Source organism: Polypterus senegalus, chromosome 3 (genome assembly GCF_016835505.1).
Source record: "Polypterus senegalus isolate Bchr_013 chromosome 3, ASM1683550v1, whole genome shotgun sequence".
Lineage (NCBI taxonomy): Eukaryota > Metazoa > Chordata > Cladistia > Polypteriformes > Polypteridae > Polypterus > Polypterus senegalus.
Genome location: NC_053156.1, coordinates 19,980,308 through 20,001,499, shown reverse-complemented (window position 1 = coordinate 20,001,499; position 21,192 = coordinate 19,980,308). Strand labels below are relative to the sequence as shown.

At 46.3% G+C, this 21,192-nt stretch overlaps 1 protein-coding gene across 4 annotated transcripts in view; it reads right to left on the bottom strand.

The window, feature by feature from the left end:
* The window catches only part of dip2bb (disco-interacting protein 2 homolog Bb), a 257,746-nt gene that overhangs the window by 115,354 nt on the left and 121,200 nt on the right, over window positions 1-21,192 (bottom strand). For 3 of the 4 annotated variants that reach the window (XM_039746742.1, XM_039746743.1, XM_039746744.1), the window contains exons 2-4: window positions 14,141-14,212; window positions 6,587-6,709; window positions 274-399 (exon numbers count right to left, since the gene is read on the bottom strand). In XM_039746742.1, coding sequence (XP_039602676.1) covers window positions 274-399; window positions 6,587-6,709; window positions 14,141-14,212 — 321 coding nt within the window. Of the gene's footprint in view, window positions 1-273; window positions 400-6,586; window positions 6,710-9,768; window positions 9,846-14,140; window positions 14,213-21,192 lie in introns of those variants that run through there. The other variant, XM_039746745.1, reaches the window with a different exon arrangement.

The window sequence follows — 21,192 nt, the reverse complement described above, 5'->3', positions numbered from 1 at the left end:
ACAAATGAAGTCTTAACCTTCAAAAACTCCTACTGAAGAGGTAAACAAATTTCCAGGACCCTGACCATGCTGTGTAGACCAGTGACACAATCACGTGCTTCAATAAATACATTCATTCAAGTGGTGAAGACTTTCAAAAGGCACTATAAATTCCCCTAGGGACTTCTGCCTCTCTAACATGGCGTGCCACTTGGCAGCACACCTTCAGCACCACCGTCTCCCTCAGTCCCTCACCCCACTCAAGGAAGGGGACTCGCACGCCAGTTCACCAACCTGGAGGGGTGCAAGCATCGACAGGTGACTGCACGAAAGTTGAGCGCCTTTTGGTGGGCATGGGCAGCGCCATCTTCTGCTCCTTGTGCTTTGCCAAGGCTGCCTGCACTGCTTCTGTGTGAATATCTGAAAAGGAAGATAAAAATGGTCAGCGTCCAACGGAGAGATGTCTGTCCAGGACAGACACCATAACCCAGGAAACAATGACAGGGGTGTCTTCAGTTTCTTTAGCAGCATGGAAGGAATTTCACAGAGTGCTTTGAAAACCTGTAGCAACCAAACAGGTGACATCTTCAATGACGTCTTTCAATATTTCACTGAGAGAGTCTGTGGTCCCTGCCTGCTTCAGAAGGACAAGAATTATAAGAAAACCAAAAATGGACAGTCTGAATGAGAACAGACTGGTGGCACTCACTCCACTTGTGTTGACTTGCTTTGAGAGGACTGGTGGTGGGACACATTAAAAAGAATATTCCAGATAGTCCTGGTCACCATGAGTGGGCATATCGTCATTTCAGTCAATACAGGATGCCATATCCCTTAGACTTCATGCTATCCTGACACATCGAGACTGCTATTCCAGTGTCCTGCTTCTAGACTACAACTCAGCATTTAACACCACTGACCAAGCAAAACTGGCCACCAGATTCCTCAATTTAGGACTCCACACCACCCTCTGTAATTGGATCTGGCAGAATCATCCTGAGTGAATTCCAGAGAAGACATATGACCAGGATTTGATGAGGGGCAGGAATGAACGTAACCATACAAACAAGCGGTGCGGAGGCGGACGGAGATAGCTAGCCGTTACATTAAACCTTCGCAGTTAGAGACTCAGATGACTGCTTTGTCGAAAGTCGAACTTCTCCAGCACAGCATGCCGAGATGGAGGCTTTGCATTCTGAAATCCTCGAGTTCGAGTCCTGCCACTGCCATCTCAGGGAGGACAAGCGGATGAAAGCCAGAGAAGAGACAAATGAACTAATTCAAGGGAGGAAGAAAGACCACCTTGCTGAGGTAGGAGGCCAGTTGGCTGAGACCACCCGGACGGTGACTTTGTTTTTGACTTTCTTTTCAATGTATTTAATCTCCTCCGTTATCAACTGGTCATAGTTCATCAAATAAATAATGGACAGATATTGTACTCTACGTTTGAACAGCTTCTGTTCTCCTCTCCATGTGTTTTAACAAACCTGTATTTTTATGTGTACCAGTTGTGTATTTAGTAATTAGTATCATCTGTACAGTGGTGCCTTGTACTTCAAACTTATTTCAGGAGGCCGTTGGAACTCTGAATTGTTCAAAGCCCAAACCAATTTGCCCCGCTGGAAATAACGGAAGGTGAATTAATCCAGTCCCAGACCCTAAACCAGGGGACCTCAATCACAGTCCTGGAGGGCCGCAGAGGCTGCAGGTTTTTAATCCAACTCGTTTCCTAATTAGAAAGCAGTCCATGCTGATAATGAAATTTGCTATTGAACTATTTGGCTTGTTAATGCTTGCATTCCTCCAAGAGCAGTTTGAATTGCTCTGTAGAGTTTCCTTCTGTGAGAACATTGTCTACGTGTATTGTGGACCAGAATAGATTTAAACTTAATGGTCCTTCCAATTCTCCTCTCATTCATTTCTTAACATTTGTTATCACAGGTACTTCATGGTCGGCATGTGAGCTGCTGGTTTATGGTTTATTGGTTATCTGCATCTCATTATTAACTAATGTCTGGTTAAGAAAACAGACAACAATTAAAACTTAAATGCACCTGCTAAAATCTACAATAGGCAATGAGGGGTTCTGAATGGTAACAGGCAAGAGAACTCAAATTAAGCCCAAAAAACGTATTTCTTTAGTAGTAAATAAAAGGGCTCTAATGAAGAAATTGGTTAAAGTGAAAACCTGCAGCCACTGCGGCCCTCCAGGACTGTCACTGAGGACACCTCTGATCTACAAAGGAACTAAAATTGGTCTTTGATGAATGAAAGCACAAACAAGGCACAGAGTTAAACACCAACTATCATTATTAGCAAGGACCGAGTTCTAATTAGGACACTGGCTGGAATGAAAACCAGTAGCCACTGCGGCCCTCCTCGACCGTGATGATTGAGGACCCCTGAACTAAGGGGCCCGAGTCACGTCAATTAAAATGAAGGCAAAACAAGTTAATCCGCAGCAAAACCGGCTCACCAATTAAGATGGTTAGAATGAAAACCCGTAGCCACTGTGCCCTTCAGAACCTTGATTGAGGACCCCTGAACTAAGGCAACTCCCCTGTTGTAAAGGCCGTTGGGATAAGCAGGGTGTGATGATGTGGGTCCTGCTCCATGCTCCCACTTCTCTTCAGGGAGCCTCTCGAACCCAACACAGTCAGTAATGTAACCGGATGAACTGGACAATGAGGACACCAAACGAAGCAAGGGGAAAGGTGCAAAGTGCAAAAGTGTTTTTATTAAAAACAAAACCAAAAACAAACAGTGTTCAAATAAACAGTGCAGTGTTCCAACAAACAGTCAATAAATAATCCATAAAACAGGTGTAAAAAGTGGAGGTTAAATTAAAAAAAAAAAAAAAATTAAAACAAAGTCAGGAAGCTGTCCTTTTCAGGAAAAAATCTGGCGCCTTCTTCTAATTAGCGGCTCCGTTGCTCAACCCACATGGGCCTTGCAGCAGGGGAGTCGCTCTATCACCGCAGGTGCAAGCTGACCTTCAGGCCTGGTCCGACAGCCTTCCATCCCTTGGCTATGTAAAACTTGCGCTGGACCAAGATTCGGGTTCCCCCAAAGGCTCACGCAAGGGACCAGCCTCTCTGACTCCTGCTACCTTCTGCAGGGAGTCGTCCTCACTACCGGCCAACTCCAGCTTCTCAGGACTGCTCAGCTGGTACGACCACTTCCAACTGCCCCTCTACCGAGTGTCGGCAACAAGCTCCATCTCAGGGGCTTTTCTCCCAGCTGCCTGCTTTCTACCGAGTCTGCTCTCACTCCGGCTTTCAGCCACCTACTACTTCTTCCTCCTCCTCCTCTAACCTCCGCGCTCTCTTTTTCGTCTCCACCTTTCTCTGTGCCGGCCAGTTCTTATACGGCTCCGTGTTTTAAATCACACACCGCAGGAAGCCGATGAAGCAACTGAGAACAATCACACCTTCATGTGCAGGTGCGACTCTCCCCAATTACCCCATTAACTGCCCGTGGTCGTGCGATCACACTCACGGAGACGGACACGGCTATTTGGATAATTTAAAGCTGGCCATTCTTTTGACGCTGTGGACCCACTACACCACACAAGAAAGCCGCCAATTAAAAGGTGGTGGCACCGGGTGTTTAAAAAGGAACGACTTCCAGCCTGTTAATTTTAACCTCACTTTTTTTGTAATGGATTTATTTATTGGGATTTTAACCTCCAATTGTCACTTGTGGCTATAATGGATTATTTATTTATTAACTTTGTGCATTGAACTTTATTTGGACACTTGAGTTTTGATTGTTTTTAATAAAAGCACTAACACTTCGACACCAGTGTGATTTGTCCTCATCTGTCAGCTTATCCGGTTACATTACCGATGGGGTTGGAGTTCAAGAGGCTCCAAAAATTGGAAGAGGGAGCTAAGAGCCAGACCTCCACCGTCACAAAGAGATAAGTGAATTATTTGCCTTTTGCACACATATGCAGCATTCCAACTGTACACAATGCAATTTAGAGGCCTACAGGCAAGTTCCATGAAAAGCATCTCCTCTGTGTCCGCTACATTGGAATACAGTTTGCTTTCGTCAAGAGTGACCAATCAGGGAATGAGATGCTGTAATGAGAAGAGATGGGCCACGTAATAAGCACAAACCAATCGGCGAACATGAGCAGAGTCCGTGTTGTCAATACTCTTCATTTTCTCTTATCCATACGGCAACACTTAAGTCTGCGTTTTTCAGAAATATACGGCTCTGGAGAGCATTTTCAAAAGTCTCCATTTTCACCGAGGGTTTAAAAAAGCCATGGTAGTATGGACAACAGGCAAAAAAAAAACCTGAGACTAATGTCTGTTTTAAAATTGAAACATTGCAGACAGGATGTGGCCTGAGAAGTGCGGAAATAGAAAGTGCAGAGCAGAATCTTATTTTTTAGGAGACTGTGCTCCTTTAAATGTCAGGAGTGACTTAATTTGCATGTTCTACAAATCTGTGTGGTGTGCTGGGACGGTAACATCACTTGAAAGGGGGCCCACCAAATCAACAAACTGATGAAGAAGGCAGGATCAGTTATGGAAAGTCTTCTGGACCTGCTGGAGGTAGTAGTGGAGCAGAGCGAATGAAGAATAAACCGAGTACCATTATGAACAATGCTGCACATCCTCTCTCTAACCCACCGGCACCGAGGACTTTTAACCAACAAACTATTCAAATCTGTGTGGTGTGCTGGGATGGTAACATCACTTGAAAGGGGGCCCACCGAATCAACAAACTGATGAAGGCAGGCTCAGTTATGGAAAGTCTTCTGGACCTGCTGGAGGTAGTAGTGGAGCAGAGCGAATGAAGAATAAACCGAGTACCATTATGAACAATGCTGCACATCCTCTCTCTAACCCACCGGCACCGAGGACTTTTAACCAACAAACTATTCAGTAGAAGTGTGTCAAGAAATGCTACTTGGGCTCCTTTGTACCAAACAGCAATACATCTGCCTCACTGGGACTGTTCGCTGATTTTAAGCCAAGTCAGACATTTTTTTTCTTTTTTATCATTCTTCTCTGTATTTGAAATTTCCCTCTTGGCACAAATAAAGTACCATGGATTGATCTATCAGCCGCAGTATAATTACCAGTAAGACAGCACAAGTCGAAGCTCTGATGAGAGAATAGGCCTCACAGGGTGCATATGAGAAGTTACACACTTGGGGTGTGTGTGGTGCACTAATCCAGCAGAGGGTGAGCGACAGCCCAGCGTATTTCATGATCCATCACTTGCTGTTGGTGGTGTGTAGAGCATAGCAAGTGATCCTCTTTTACAGGGCAGCCATGTCCGTAAAACTCATCATTCTGTGCAAAAAGGAAGACATGACATCATTCATGGACTATGCCAGGTCAGGCTGGGGAGCATGCAATGGTACAGCGCGTTGCGGTACCCACCACATGACGAAACAGCTCAGGATCCTGACTGGCAACCCCTATACCCCCACCACCTCTGGCAGACGTGGGTCATGGGTATAACGTTAAACTGCATTAGGCCCTGCATATGGTCCTCCAACTTACAGGGAAATCATGGGAGTTTGGTGGCAAGATTGGCAACTTCAGCTAACAAAAAAACAAAAAAAAAAAACCCTGTACCATAACTCGCAGCTCCAAGACGACAAACAGGACTCCTTTCTGCTCTCCGCGGGAGTAGCTCTGCTGCAGTCGCCCATATATCAAGGCTGCTTGCATTATGAAGGGGATTGGGGAAAGCCCTCGGGAGTCCCTATCCCCAGAAGAGTAAAAACTGTCGGAGAGCCAAAGGGGCCTGTTGAGGATCAGAACTGGTGTGGTGCGGAGGTGTCGCCCGCTGCACAGCAGAACTTGGGTCCCACGGACTACGAATCCAAAAGAAAAATCAGGCGCGGTCTGCCCTAGACTCTCTCATACACTCAGATATGGGGATTGATATTTGAGGAGTAAACCGCAAGACAATGATTATATTTTTATATTATTTACATTACAGAAACCTCAACAACAAATCAAATTAATAATATATTGAACAATTATTATAAAAGTAAAATTAAATAAATCAGACTCTGCAGCTGCATGAATAAAAAAGTAACACTTCTGGTTAGAGAAAATAGCTCAAAAGTTGATAGAAATCTACGTTTTGTATCTAATACTTGCATGCAAAATTTGGATGACCAAAGTGAAAGCGTACTCCAGTTATCGTGTTTACACATACAGACAGACACACAAGACATAATTCCAAAAATGATATTTTCAGACTCCGGGAGGTCTAAAACGTTGAGATTCATCAAAATCTGAAAATGGAATTTGTGGAGGATTCCAATACTTTCCCTACACTTTGTATACAAGAAAGTAAAAAAGTATGAAGGCATTTAACCGTGGCATGGCAGAAACAAAGCACATTGAAGGATCCCGAGTTAAGACCGACTGGAATGGACATTAAAAGATGCGAGACTGCTAAACAGAAAGGGAAGTCACAACAAGTTCATGCACTTGCTTGTCACTACCCATGAGAGCCTGCAATGCCACCCGATCACTGGAAACCAAGCTGCCTGTCACACTTACCCCTACCTCCCTTTCCACGCGAGTGGTGCTGTGCCATTCTAAATGCATGCTGTGTGCCTTACCTGATCTGTAGCGTTCATCCCGGGTGCCCCCAGACCGGGCACGGTGGTACTTGGAAGACGAAGATGCTGGTGCAGGAGTGGAAGTCTGGTTTCTGTGTTCCGTCTGCAGAGCAGGATCTACACCTGGGTTACAGAGAAAGAGAGGGAAAAGTTATTGCAGCTGGCAGTTTGGGAAGGTGACGGAGCAACCTACTCAAGGCGGCCATCCAGTAACATCTGTAGGACAGTGCAGCAGGATCTTCCCCAGCTAAGAGTCCATTGAATGGTCTGGCCACAAGCAGCAGCAAGCCTGCCTCTTCTCAGGGTCATCCCATGTGACTGAGCCGAAGCAGAAGGGCACTAACAGGACACAAGGCTTGAAAATAAACGAAAGAAAGGAAACAAAGCCAAGCTTTGTCCTGCCATCGGCACCCTTCCTGGCACTAACTGGAACTGCAGGCCAGTTAAGAGCCTAATGGGACGGATCAGAAAATCAAGTGACCACCGGCTCCCTCTGTGGCTCCTTTCCTAACCTGACATGACAACTCTGGTGCCTTGCTGGCCCTCCTCACACTCCAGTGTGACCACCAGATCATGTGAATTAGCAGGCCGGCAGCAAACAATCTTGTCCCCGAGCTGCCCTCCAGTCCCTACCCCAACCCACAAAGATAAACCCAGTATGGCCTGGACGAGCCAATGTGAGCCCTGCATCACAAACCAGATGCTCCCCAGAAACACAATAACCTCTAACTGGTCTCTTGTACCCCTAAAATAAAAAATGATGACGTTAATACAATCTCAAGCTATAAAATGCAGAACGCTATCTGCAGAAGAAAACTAAGAGAAAATCTCCCCATTTATGAGAACTGATGAATGCCAAGCTACTCACCCCCAGAACAAAGTAATCCCAGCATTCAATCCCCAGCACAAATGCATCATAAACTTGGAAAACTTGTCAATGCCCTCTAAACCAAATGACACATTGGTGACTCACTGCCTGCAACCCCAATTTAAAAAGACTTTACCAGACCCCACAGAACAAAACCAAGCATTTCCTAGCAGATCTGCTCCTCCACACCAGCACCCCAGTGGAATAAACCTTAAAATCTATTTGCCCCTAAAAACAATCCAGAAGGGACAGCCTGCAAAAAAATATATAAATGCAGACACCCCTCTAACCCAAACTACTAAATAAGTCACCAGATCTGCAAAGAAGGTGAAAGACCCTCACCATAATATGTAGTAGGGCTACTGGGCGGGGAAAAAAAAAGTCAAACTGAGCTTCTCACAAAGTAGACAATCCAACAAAACTGCAGGGAAAGAAAGTAAAGCCAGCCTAAAGACTGCCATGCCTAAGAGTGACTGAAGAAAAGGATGAAACCGACCTAGGCATGGCACCCTCACATGTACAAGAAGCAAAATTCTGTTAAGAAAATTTGAAAGTCTGTCTCACAGAGATAAAAAACAAAAAAAACTGAGAAAGTCATACAAACCAAAATCCAGACCCTCCCAAATGAAAATAGTCACGTTTTGGGGAGAGGGGGGCCAGCACATAAAGCGCCAAAGTAGAGTCACCACTGCATCCTGCCAGTCAGAGTGCACCGACATGCCCAAGAACCAAAACGAATGTGGAAAAATTTGAAACCCAGTCCCACATTCCCCACTCCAAGAAGCAGAAAAGCCACCTGGCCTGCAGGAAAAATTAAAACTGAGCCCCCCCACAACATTTTACTTCAAAATCCATCCCTTTTAAAAGCAGAAAAGCAAACAAGTCTGTAAAAAAAAAAAATACAGAACCCCAGCCCCTACAGTGCCATACCCCTAATGACAGGACCTACAGAAAAGGGTGCAACCCTGCCAGTCACAGTGCCTACCTCACAAGTAAAGGAGGAAAAAGGCCTGCGAAATCCTGTCCCACATACCCTGCACCGCAAAAGTAGAAAACCCCACCAGAAGAAAAGTGAAAGCCAGCCTCGTACTGAAACTCTGCGCCACATGAACTACTCACAAAGAAGTCATCAGGACTGCAGAAAAAAAACTGAAACTGAGCCCCCCAACCACTGTTACAAACCAAAATCCGCCTACGCCCCCACAATCCAAAATAGAAAAGCCACCAGGATCAGAAAAAAAAAGTTGAAAGTTGGCCACTCACTCCCACCACAATGTCTGCTGGACAACAACTAAGAAGAAGCAACAGCTCTACTAAAATACTGTATATGGGGGTCACCATTAGAGCCCCCACCAGCCACTCCTCCAATATTTCAAACCCTAAGCCTAACCCAAAACTATCCCGCTAACAACATCTGTTGGAAAAAAAGTGAAACGTGGCCCAGGTAGAAACAGAACCAAGAAAACGCCGACACCCTGCCCGTCACAGCGCCACCACCAATACAAGAAAGAAAAGGTCTGTGACAAAATTTGTAACCCTATCCCATGTACCCCGCCCTTCAAAAGTAGGAAAACCCACCAGAAAGAGAGTCAAACCCAGCCTCCTCCTACCCGTCACATTTCAAACTCGGCCCCTCACAAAAAGGAAGGGAAAAACAGTGAACCCCCTGTCACCCATTAACAGCACCCCCTCAAGGACAAAAGGAATAAAGACCTACAAAGACATCAGAACCCCAAAAAATAAAAAAGTCACCAGGCCTGCAGAAAATGGTAAAGCCCGACCCCTCACTGCCTCCCACAACTATAACAGCCAGCAGGCATGCAATCATTTTTGAAACCCAGAGACCACCCCCTCCCAGTATAACAACCAAACAATCAGAGAAATGTGAAAGCCAGCCATCCCCCCACAACCTCCTCCCCCCCGAAAATTCCAGCCCCGCTACTCCAAAGCCCGGTTTGTCAGTGACAACAAACAGGCCACCATGACTTGCTGCCTGCCTGCCCACAGATCTAAGCATCTCTTTCTGCCTGCTGCTCACCTTCCATGACAATAAAATGCCAGGGCCTCAGGACCCTTATAGAAAATTGCAATCCCACAAAGACCACCAGAGCACCAAAACAAAGACTACCAGGTGTCAGTCCACCTGCACTTCACCCCCAACTAGAATAAGCACCACTTCCCTCAGCACATACCACTTGCCCTGAATGGATAACCTATCAGATGCCCACCCAGTTCAGAAGAAAGCCTTCACCCCTCGAGCCTAACTGACATATAATCCATGACAACCCCCACTGCTTTACCCGGTTAAGCTCACCTGGCATTGCGGGGCAGAAGGGGCTCCCCCGGCCGAGATGACACAAAGGGAGCATTGCCACAAAAGGGTGTGTATGTGTCCCCTTGCAGCCGTCCTCGGAGAAAGAGAAAGACAGAGAGAAAGAAAGAAAGAAAAGGCTGGCAGCACCAGCTGTGAAAAGGCACGCGAAACAGAAGCAATTCTCGTTGCCCCCACCACACACACAGACACACACAACTCAACTCAAAAATCAATCCCACCCTCCTCACCAGCTCAGCTGCACGCTTTTCACACTCACAGCCTCATAAACCGCCAGTCCGGCTGGCTTGCTGGTGTCACTGCCATGAGGGACACTTCCTCCTCCTCCTCCTCAGGTCTCACACCCCTTCGTCTATCAGGTAATCAATGACATCACGACAAACAATGCCGAGGGGGCGGGGTCTTGTCCAGTCGCCAGCGGCAACACAGAACACAAGATGGCCCACACAGGAATGACAACAATCTGAGACCTTCCAGGGGAAAACTGGGAAGAGCCTGATGTCAAAAGGGAAGTCGGAGGGTTGCCATGACAAAAAGGGAACAAAGGGAAAAGGGCCAAAGCTGAGCAGAGGGGGTGTGTGGCGTTAGTTGTTGGGTTATCTACCCCCTGTGTGCCTGTACGCCAATTCTGGCCCACTCTTCCTGGCCACATTTCAATGATGCGGCTGCAGCCTGCTCCTTCAGACAGATCCTCGGCCTAAAGGGCGCCCTACCCTGAACTCAGTCCCAAGTCTCACAGCTCCTAAAAACGGCAGCCAACCCCAAAGAGGCTGAAACTGTGAGGTGCTGTCACCTCTTCTGTCACGGGGAGGAAACCCGGAGGACGACACTAGGGGTACGGGAGGGAACAAAAGGAAGGATGAGTGTGCGTTGTGTGGCGGTTTTGGAGGGGGTGTGGACTGAATGCGTACCCCCCAACTGTCACTTCATGAGAGTGGGTACAGATGTACTGAAGGACAGGGTGGAAACTGAAAGGGACGCCATCTGCAATTTTCGAGCAAGAGTGAGGCACACCATTGAGGGCCACCAGAAGAAGGACTTGAAGAAGAGAAATGGAGTGAGGAGGGCATAGGAGTTCCAGGGCAAAAAAAAAAAAAATTGTGTGCCCACATGAATGTCCTTCACACCAAAGTGACACCGACAACTCAGGGTTAAATGTTGGGGTTGGTAAATTGCTGTTACACTATAAGGAAATAACCTCAATTCGTAATGAACCTGAGCTTAGGGTCTTAACAGCCACTACCCAGAACGGACCACCACTGAGCGTGAACTTGTGACAAGGCCGTCCATTAGCCACTGTACCACTAGAGGGCACCAGAGCCTTGACAACCCACCTGCCAGTCTGAGTCGACATGTGCCTGCATGTCTTCCATACCCGTTTTGATGAGGGGCTGGGAGGGGTTTTGCATGAAGCAGCCAATCACGTTTGGAATTTATCATGCCGCCTGATTAATTTCACACGTGCCCACATTCAGTGTCAGTGGCACTAATCTGTAATAAATGCAGATGTGTGGCTGTAATGGAAACACAGATGTGAAGAAAGTTGAGTGGCTTACTGCACTCGGACCACCACCCTGGCCACATTGAAATGAATAATCTTCTGTTCCACTGGTGGGACAGGCAAGAAGTGCACCAACCACAGTCTACTTCTAGCACAAATGGGCACCTGTGCAGTTCCACTGCTTCTGAAAGAACCTTTCACACCAAAGTCCTTGTCTGTGACGCTACCCTTTCCCTTATACCTGCATTACATCCCAAGTAATGTGCCAGAGTTGCTAAGGGCATTGGGCTTTAAACCACCCAGGATGTCGGTTCATGGCTAAGGGCATTAGACTTCAAACCACTAAGGATGCCATTTCAAATTCTGCCTGTGATTCATTGTGTGACTCATATTAACCTTTTGGCGCTCCAACTATAAGAAAAATATCTGGGAAAAGCTGTGACAGATCCCGAGTTTGGGAGCTGCCTTTGATAAAGTGTCAGCTTAATTGAAATTTATGACAAAAACACAATAGTAAAGAGGAAGATGCCGGCACCTAATGCTGCTAAGGTGCCCACTCTCACCCCCGGCCCGCAATAAGTGATGTGACTCAGCCCCCTGTCTGCTTACCTGCACCTCAGCAAAGCACTCCACAATTTGTTGCAGTGGCTCAGCTAAACCACTAAGTCCACCCTCACTATCTTTACTTGAGTGGTCTGACCCTGCTCAGTGGCCCCTTGAAACACCTGACAAGCCCAATCCTGTCATGTGACTTGACAGTTTAGTGTAGTGACACAGCTCAACTACATGCAAGTCTGTCCCTATGCACCTTAGCTTAGTGATGTGATCCTGGCTCAGCAGTTCCCTCAGCCCGCTCGACCACTTCAGTTCTGGAGTGTGACTTTACAATTTAGAACCATGGCTAAGCTCGGCTACTTAAATATGTCCACCTGAAAGTCTGTCATCAACATCTGAGATCAGTTGTGTTATCCTGTTTAGCCAAGCTGTTTGATTGTGTAACTTAGTGTGGTGGTCCACCTCAACCACTGTCTCCAACTTACATGTTGTTAAAAGCACATTAACTTAGTGGTATGACCCTTTTTGGTAGCCACCCCTTGACCCACCTGACCACCTAAATCCAGCCATTCAACTCCATAGTTCAGCACAGAATCTCACATCTGCCACTACAATCACATAGAAGTCTCTCCTAAGTGGCTTAGTTTACTGGTGTGACCCTGCCTGAGTAGGTCCCCTTGACCCACCTTACCACCTCTATCCAATTTATTTACACTACACTTTAGTGTGGGGGCTCAGCTCCACCTGCAAGTTCATCTTCAGTACCTTACCTGGTGGTGTGACCCTACTTGGTAGCACCTTTGATTCACCTGACCATCTCAATCCAACTATTAAACACTACAATTTAACACAGAAGCACATCTTAGACACAATGATCAACTGCATGCAGTATCTGTCCTTACCACTGTAACCTAGTGGTGTGACCCAGCTCAGTAGCCCCCTGAAACCATCTGTGACCATCTCAATCCAGACTTCACAACTGAACAGAGCTGCTCAGCTTTGTCACTTGACTATGAACACCTGCGAGTTCAGCCTCACCAGCTTACTTACCCGAGTGGCATGTCAAAAGTCCACCACAATCCAGAGCATTTACAACAGCGACTCAGCTCGGCCGCTTGACTATGTCCATCCACAAGTCTGTCCTTACAACCATAACTGAGTGGTGAGACCCTGGTGAATAGGCCCCAAGAACCATCTGTGACCACCCCAATCCAGACTTCATAATTGAGCACAGAGCGGCTAAGTTCAACAAATTGACTATGACCACCTGTACGTTCGGCTGTACTGGCTTACTTAACCGAATGGTGTGTCAGTAGACCCTTTGACCTACCTGACCACCACAATTTAGAACAGCGACTCCGCTCACCACTTGACTATGTACATCTGCAAGCCTGTCCTTACCACCTTAACGGACGTGGTATAACTATGCTCGTAGTCCCCTGGAACAATCTGTGACCACCTCAATCCAGATTTTACAATTGAGCAACTCAGCTCACAGTAAGGCCCCTTGAACCATCGGAGATCACCACAATACAGACTTCACAATCGAGCAACTCGGCTCAACCACTTGACTATGACCACCTGCCCACTTACCAGAGTGTTGTGTCAATAGACCCTTTGACCACCACAATCCAGATGTGACCATTTAGGAGAGTGACAGAGCTTGGCCACTTGACTATGTCCATCTGCAAGTCTGACCTTACCACCTTAACTGAGTGGTGTGACCCACCTCAGTAGCCCCTGTTAAACCATCTGTGAACACCAGACTTCACAATTGAGCACAGGGCAGCTCATCTCAACCATTTGACTATGACTACCTGCGACCACCTGACCACTTACCGGAGTGTTGTGTCAATAGACCACCACAATCCAGATGTGACCATTTAGGAGAGTGACACAGCTTGGCCACTTGACTATGTCCATCTGCAAGTCTGACCTTACCACCTTAACTGAGTGGTGTGACCCACCTCAGTAGCCCCTGTTGAACCATCTGTGAACACCAGACTTCACAATTGAGCACAGGGCAGCTCATCTCAACCATTTGACTATGACTACCTGCAACCACCTGACCACTTACCGGAGTGGTGTGTCAATAGACGCCCTTGACCCACCTGACCACCACAATGCAGACTTTACAATTTAGGACAGCGACTCAACTTGGCCACTTGATTTTATCCACCCGCAAGTCTGCCTTCACCACCTTAACTGAATGGTGTGCCACCCAAATCAATGTAAGCACAACCACCCCTTGCTCTCACAGTGGCCTCCCAAACCATCCAACCCTGTGCCCACACTCACCTTGAGTCTGAGGGATGTAAGGTGCCAGTAGCTTGGCTCTCTTCTTTTCATAGCCCTTCTGCGTGATGTCCCCTGAAAGGTAAAAGGAGAGAAGCAAATTAGACAAATGGACCAGACCATGCACGAGGCCATCTCCCATGCTCTAGATGACTGTTGGACATTTTAATGGGAACCGCGGGTTGTCTGTGATGGAGATTCGCGTAAAAAGCCAACGCTGACGAGGAGGGGCTTCCTAGTGTCAAGCGGGCAAGAGGTCAAGAGACAGAAAAAGACCACTGAGTGGTCACCATTATAAAAAGATCGTGGCACTCGGAAAATCTGTGTGCCTCCGTAACACAGACTGCCATTCATTTATCACCACTATGGACTTCATCTTCAGGCTACTTGAGTTCCCGTTCCCAACACACAAAATCCACAGCTTACTAGGATTATCGTGTTTTTTTCTTTTACTTTGCTCCAAACATTTTTAATGGAATGTAAGGTTAAGAATTTGTGACCTGAACTGGTCGTCAGAGCGGGTATCGTTAAGGCCTCCTGACCCAAATCGCTTCAGCGGCCTGCAATTAGCGCCTGGCCGTCCACTAGTAAAAGCAAAAGTGCCGCCGCTGATCCTATTAGCCTGAAAAGCGGATTGATGGGGGCAAAGCTTCCTGCACTGGGCGAACAAACAGGACTGCACCACCACAACCATTACAACCTGCCAGTGATGGTCAACACCTGGTAGGCCCACGACTTGAAGAGCGAGGGTGCAAACCACAAATAACACCGAAGACCACCCTGTGGCATGCCAGCCATCACCAGCAGAACGGACAGAACACTTTACACCTAATCCTGGAGCTTCACTTTATTTATAAAAAAAAAAAAATAAAATCATGTCTCCCTACCCAGTGAAAGGCACTATATAAAACCAAGACTGTGCAATTTGATATAAATGAGAAGACGCTCTATAAAGCATAGACTATCTGATGATAGCTGGATTGATACATAGCTGTGAAAAATGCAATATAATAGAATAGGAATTATATATATATATATATATATATATATATATATATATGCACAAAGATGAAAAAGCTCTTTATTACAAATATATAGTGAAGGTTTATTACTACATACGGCAGTTATATAAGAAGTAACTATAAACTGAGCAACATACTAACTAGACAGGAAAGGTGCTGCATAACAATGACAGGCAAGGCGCTACATCGCTAAACTACAAAAAAAGTGTTATATAAGAGAGACAGAAAAGGTGCAACTTAATGACGTCCCATACTGCACATGCCTGCGTGTGCGCTGTGAGGACATGCGCCAACTCTTGGACACTTGAGGAGATGAATGTGGTCCAACTGTCACAGTTAGGGACACCCATTTTAATTATGAGCATGGCACCGGCTTTTTACAGGGAGGCAGACTGCTGTGCGGGGTGACACTATAGTGGCTTCAGTGGTTTCCTAGGCCACGTGTGAGAATGGAACTATTGTCATTTTAGGAGACAAGTGTGTCTATTGTAACTATGAAGGTCTGGTGATGTCAGAGAGAGGCCTATGTTAACTGTAAGAATGACATCATTGTCACCTTAGGAGACCTATGTAGTCACTATGAGACTGACACTCGCTCTGTAAGCCATGGATGACACTTCAGTGAAAACTTGAGAACCATAAGTTGATGGTTTGAGCAATCTAATGAAAATGAATCTGCTGCCCTGATTCGTACTACACACACACTCCACCCCAATGCCCCCCCCCTCCTGTGCCCAGGGCTCAGACGTGGCCACATGCACCTCCTCTACACGGGTACAAAATGTCAGCTTTGCCAACTTGACATGGACGCCCTAAGCCATCACCAACTCCACAACATTGTGTATAGACTAGGAGAAGTGCTAGCAACAGATCCAGAGTAAAAGTGTATAAAGCGCCTTTCATATCTCCTTTGCCCACCTGCCATGATCAAATTAGGATACAGACTAACATGGCATAAAAGAACAGAAATGGAAAAAGTACTTTGTGGAGCACCCACTCACTTCACTACCACTGATTGGTGGCCTGATGCTACAGCACAAGCTGGCATGTCAAGCCATTCCCACCGAGCCCTCAGGCGCCCCTTTATGCCAGGTTTTCTCCTTCCCACCACTTATCTTGAGCTCTCTGTGCAACACTGACTCAAGTTTCACTTTGGAAAGCCTGCCTTACCACCCCCAACCGCCAAACCAGTCCCAGGAACGAACTTCCCCTGATCAGCCTGGCAGAGGAAGCAACAACCTGCCCTGGGGCTGGAAATTCAAAAAACTCACTGGAGACGTCCCAAAAAGGCGTGGCATGGCGGCAGCTGCTAGCTACGCAAATGATGGCATGCCAGGGAGACAGCAGGGTGGGACAGGTGCTTCTGTTGTGGTGCAGGCTTGCCCAGTGCCAGAGCTGCCACGTGGACCGTGAGAGACCAGCAGCAGGGGTACCCATCTGGAAATGAATGGAACGATCAAAAACAGGGTCACATGGGCAGGAGGCACAAAACAGTAGGCACTACAAAGGTGGTGGCATGCAAGGCAGGATAATGGTCAGAAATGCTGGTAAAAGCTACCTAAGAGGGAAAGGGGGCACTGTCATGTTCACAGGGTGGAGTGGGCAGGTTCAAGTTGGCAGGAGCAAAGTGAGAAGTGGGGGAGGCGCTATTGGGATGTGGTCAACAGGAAAACAGCACTGGTAAGCTGTCAGGATGAGGTGGAGCTGCTAGGAATCAGACTGAGATGGAGGATCAATGGAAAGTGGGCAACATGTGGGTGGCGCTGGGAGTTGACACTAACAATTTAACAAGGGAATGCTGAAACAAATGGGAATGAATGGTTGGTGTTAGAAAGAAGAGAATGCCTTGAGAAAGTCTTCAGCCCCCTTCACTGTTTTCATATTTTATATTGCCCCCTTGTTCTATAATCATTTCAATTCATTTTTTCCCCTAATCAAGCAACACTAAATACCCCCGGAATGACAAAACAAAAATGATTTTAAGAATTTTTGCAGACTTATTAAAAAAAAAAAAAAACTGAAATCTCTTACGGGCACAAATATTTAGACCCTTTGCTCAGTATCTAGCTGTGCCAGGCTGGAGCTTCACATTCCTGGATTTGGGGATTTTCTGCTATTCTACTCTACAGTTCTTCTCCAGCTCTGTCAGATAGAATGGAGACCATCAGTATACAACTATCTTCAGGTCTCTCCAGAGATGTTTGATAGGGTTCAACTCCAGGCAACTCAAGGACGTTCCCAAAGTTGTCCCCAAGCCACTCTTGTCTTGCCTTTGCTTTGTCTTCAGGGACTCTGTGAACCTTACTCCCAAGGCTGAGGTCCAGAGCTCTCTTAACCAAGTATCATTAAGGATAACTCTGTACGTTTCTCCATTCAGCTTTCCCTCAAACCTGACTAGGGGTCCCCTTAAGTGGTCACCACCATGCTTCACTGGTAGAAAGTGCTATTGGTTTACCCCAGATGTGACACTAATTTTGCTCCCATCCGACAAGAGATTGTTTCTTACTGTCCAAGAGTTTTCTAGGTGCCAACTCCAAGTGGGCTTTCACGTGTTATTTTACCGAGAGGCTTCTATGTCTGACTGCTTTACCATAAAGGCCAAATCGGTGGAGTGTTTTCATAATGGTTGTACTTCTGGAAGATTCTCCCATCCCTATACAGGTGCTCTGGATCTCACCAGGGGTGTCTGGTTTGTTGGTGACCCTTCTCCCCACAGTTCCTCCAAGAAGAGTCTTTGTTGTTCTAAATTTCTTTCATTTAAGAATTATGGAGGCCTCTGTGTTCTTTGGTGCCTTCAGTGCGTCAGCCCTCCCCTGGATCTGAGCCTCGACACAATGCTGCCTTCTAAGCTCTGCGAGAAATTCCTTAGCCTTCATGGCTTGTTTTTCTGCTCAACTGGTGGACCTTCTATAGACAGGTGTGTGCCTTTCCCTAACCAGTCCAATCTTCTGAACTGGCCACAGGTAAAGCTCCAAACACCTCAAAAGATGAGCCGATGGGTCAGATTTCTTCTATTAATGGGAGAGTTCCATTTTTGATTCTTTATGAATTTGCCAAAATTCCTAAACTCCTCTTTCCACATTGTCATTCTGAGGTATCGAGTGTTACTTGATGTGGGGAAAAATGAACTGAACCGATACTAGTACAAGGGGGCAACGGAACAAAACATGAACCAAGTGAAGGGTCTGAAGACTTTCTGTAATTGGATTTCACTAAGCAACTGGCAGCCTTTAAAGGGAATAGGGGCCACACTGGGAAGCAAGGAGGATTTGTGTGGCTAGGACAATGACATGTGAGTGGGAGGTGTGATCACCGAAAACTGGGCAGGAATGCCATCTTACATTCTGCCCTATCCGCCCATCTCGACTATCCTTCCCTTGCAGAGTGCAGATCTTCTACTGATTTTAAGACGTGGCATCTCTCAGACCACTAGACACAGATGCTGAGCTGTGGGAGATGTTTATCCCGCTCCGCCCTCAAACTCATAATTTCGCAGAGGGGTGCGCCATAAACAAGTCAATGCCCTCTGGACATTCCAGTGAAGATCAAAGACCAGTAAAGAGGTCAGCCAGCGACCAAAAATGACATCACGTCAGTAAGGAAGGCATCATGCTAGCAATGTCAGCTGCCCAGAGCACATAAGAGGACCTCACCACCTTGGAACCATAAAACTGGAAAGTGCGAAAGCAAGATTATGAATGATAGGTGGATTTTGTTTGTGTGTGTGGGGAATTCCACAGATGCTGGGATGTTCAGAGCAACAGGCCTCAATGAATCCCAGACTCAATTTATTTCAAAGTTCCTCTGTTGTGAGCCACTGCGACGGGTTTAATTACTGGATTCGGATTTCAGGTGTTGTTGTCTTCACTTCGCCCAGTTCAGCTTAGTGGTAACATGAGCTTCCCTTTCAAAGAAAACACAAGGATCGACTGTACTTGAGGAACCGGATGCCCTCAAAAATCACAAATCCTGACTTGCCAGTTTATTAGTCGTGTGTTGCATCTCATTAGGCCTTCAAAAAATGAATATGCCCACGGAATATACACCACTGTTGATCCCATGTGAAAACAACGGCTTCCGACTGGATTACAGCAAACAGCCCAGGCCACCTCCTCATCCTAAAGACGGTTCAAAGGGTTAAGATCTTGGACAATGCAGGCCACGGAAGTGACAAAAACTCGCTGTCATGTTCTTCATCCTAATCAGACGCTCAAACCTCCACAACTGGGTCCTTTTGATGAAGAGGAGCAGCAGCTCTACTCTGAGCTCCTCCTGAATGTCTACACTTAATCACAATCGTACACATTGCACTGTCTAAATCAGGGGTCCCCAATTCCTGTCCTGGAGGGCCCCAGTGGCTGCAGGGTTTCATTCTCATCTAACCCTTTTATTTTAATTAGTGACATGTTTTGCTGCTAATTTACTTCATTTCAATCAATTTTAATGGACTTGTTTTTGAAGATTTGTTCCCCAGAATTTCATCATCGTTCCTCTGAATTGCTTCATTTCTTTCCTTACATAGCAGCCAAGCAGAAATGAAGTGTGAAGTGTGTGAGCCAACAGAAGACCAACCAAGTCAGGTCCTCAAACTCCAACCACTTGATTAATTAGGCGCTGGGTTTTGCTGTTAATTAAACTCGTTCTTTAATTCCACGGCTTGTTGCTGCTCTCATTGTATAATGACATATTTGCGAAATAGTTGATTTTCTCTTTTCTAAGACCACCATTGAATTGTTTTGGGGACCTGAGCAGATCAACATTCCTGAGACATTCACCTTTCTTTATTTTCAGATATTGTACTCTGCCTGGCCAAAAAAAAAAAAAAAGGTCACACACACTAATATTTTGTTGGACCGCCTTTAGCTTTGATTACGGCACGCATTCGCTGTGGCATTGTTTCGATAAGCTTCTGCAATGTCACAAGATTTAGTTCCATCCAGTGTTGCATTAATTTTTCACCAAGATCTTGCATTGATGATGGTAGAGTCTGACAGCTGTGCAAAGCCTCCTCCAGCACATCCCAAAGATTCTTAATGGAGTTAAGGTCTGGACTCTGTGGTGGCCAATCCATGTGTGACAATGATGTCTCATGCTCCCTGAACCACTCTTTCACAATTTGAGCCCGATGAATCCTGGCATTGTCATCTTGGAATATGCCCATGCCTTCAGGGAAGAAAAAATCCATTGATGGAATAACCTGGTCATTCAGTATATTCAGGTAGTCAGCTGACCTCACTCTTGGAGCACATACTGTTGCTGAACCTCTAGACCTGACCAACTGCAGCAACCACAGATCATAGCACTGCCCCCACAGGCTTGCACAGTAGGCACTAGGCATGATGGGTGCATCGCTTCATCTGCCTCTCTTCTTACCCTGATGCGCCCATCACTCTAGAACAGGGTAAATCTGGACTCATCAGACCGCATGACCTTCTTCCATTGCTCCAGAGTCCAATCTTTATGCTCCCTAGCAAATTGAAGCCTTTTTTTTCCGGTTTGCCTCACTGATTAGTGGTTTTCTTACGGCTACACAGCTGTTCAGTCCCAATCCCTTGAGTTCCCTGCGCATTGTGTGTATGGAAATGCTCTTACTTTCACTATTAAACATAGACCTGAGTTCTACTGTTGTTTTTCTTCGATTTGATTTCACCAAACGTTAAAGTGACCGCCGATCACGATCATTCAGAATTTTTTTCCGGCCACATTTCTTCCTCAAAGACGATGGGTCCCCACTATCCTTCCAGTTTTTAATAATGCGTTGGACAGTTCTGAAGCCAATTTTAGTAGTTTCTGCAATCTCCTTAGATGTTTTCTCTGCTTGATGCATGCCGATGATCTGACCCTTCTCAAACAGACCAACATCTTTTCCACGACCACGACATGTGTCTTTCGACATGGATGTTTAAGAAATGAGAAGCAACTCATTGCACCAGTTGGGGTTAAATAACTTGTTGCCAGCTGAAAGATAATCACCCACGCAGTAATTATCGAATAGGAGACTCGTACCTATTTGCTTAGTTAAATCCAGGTGGC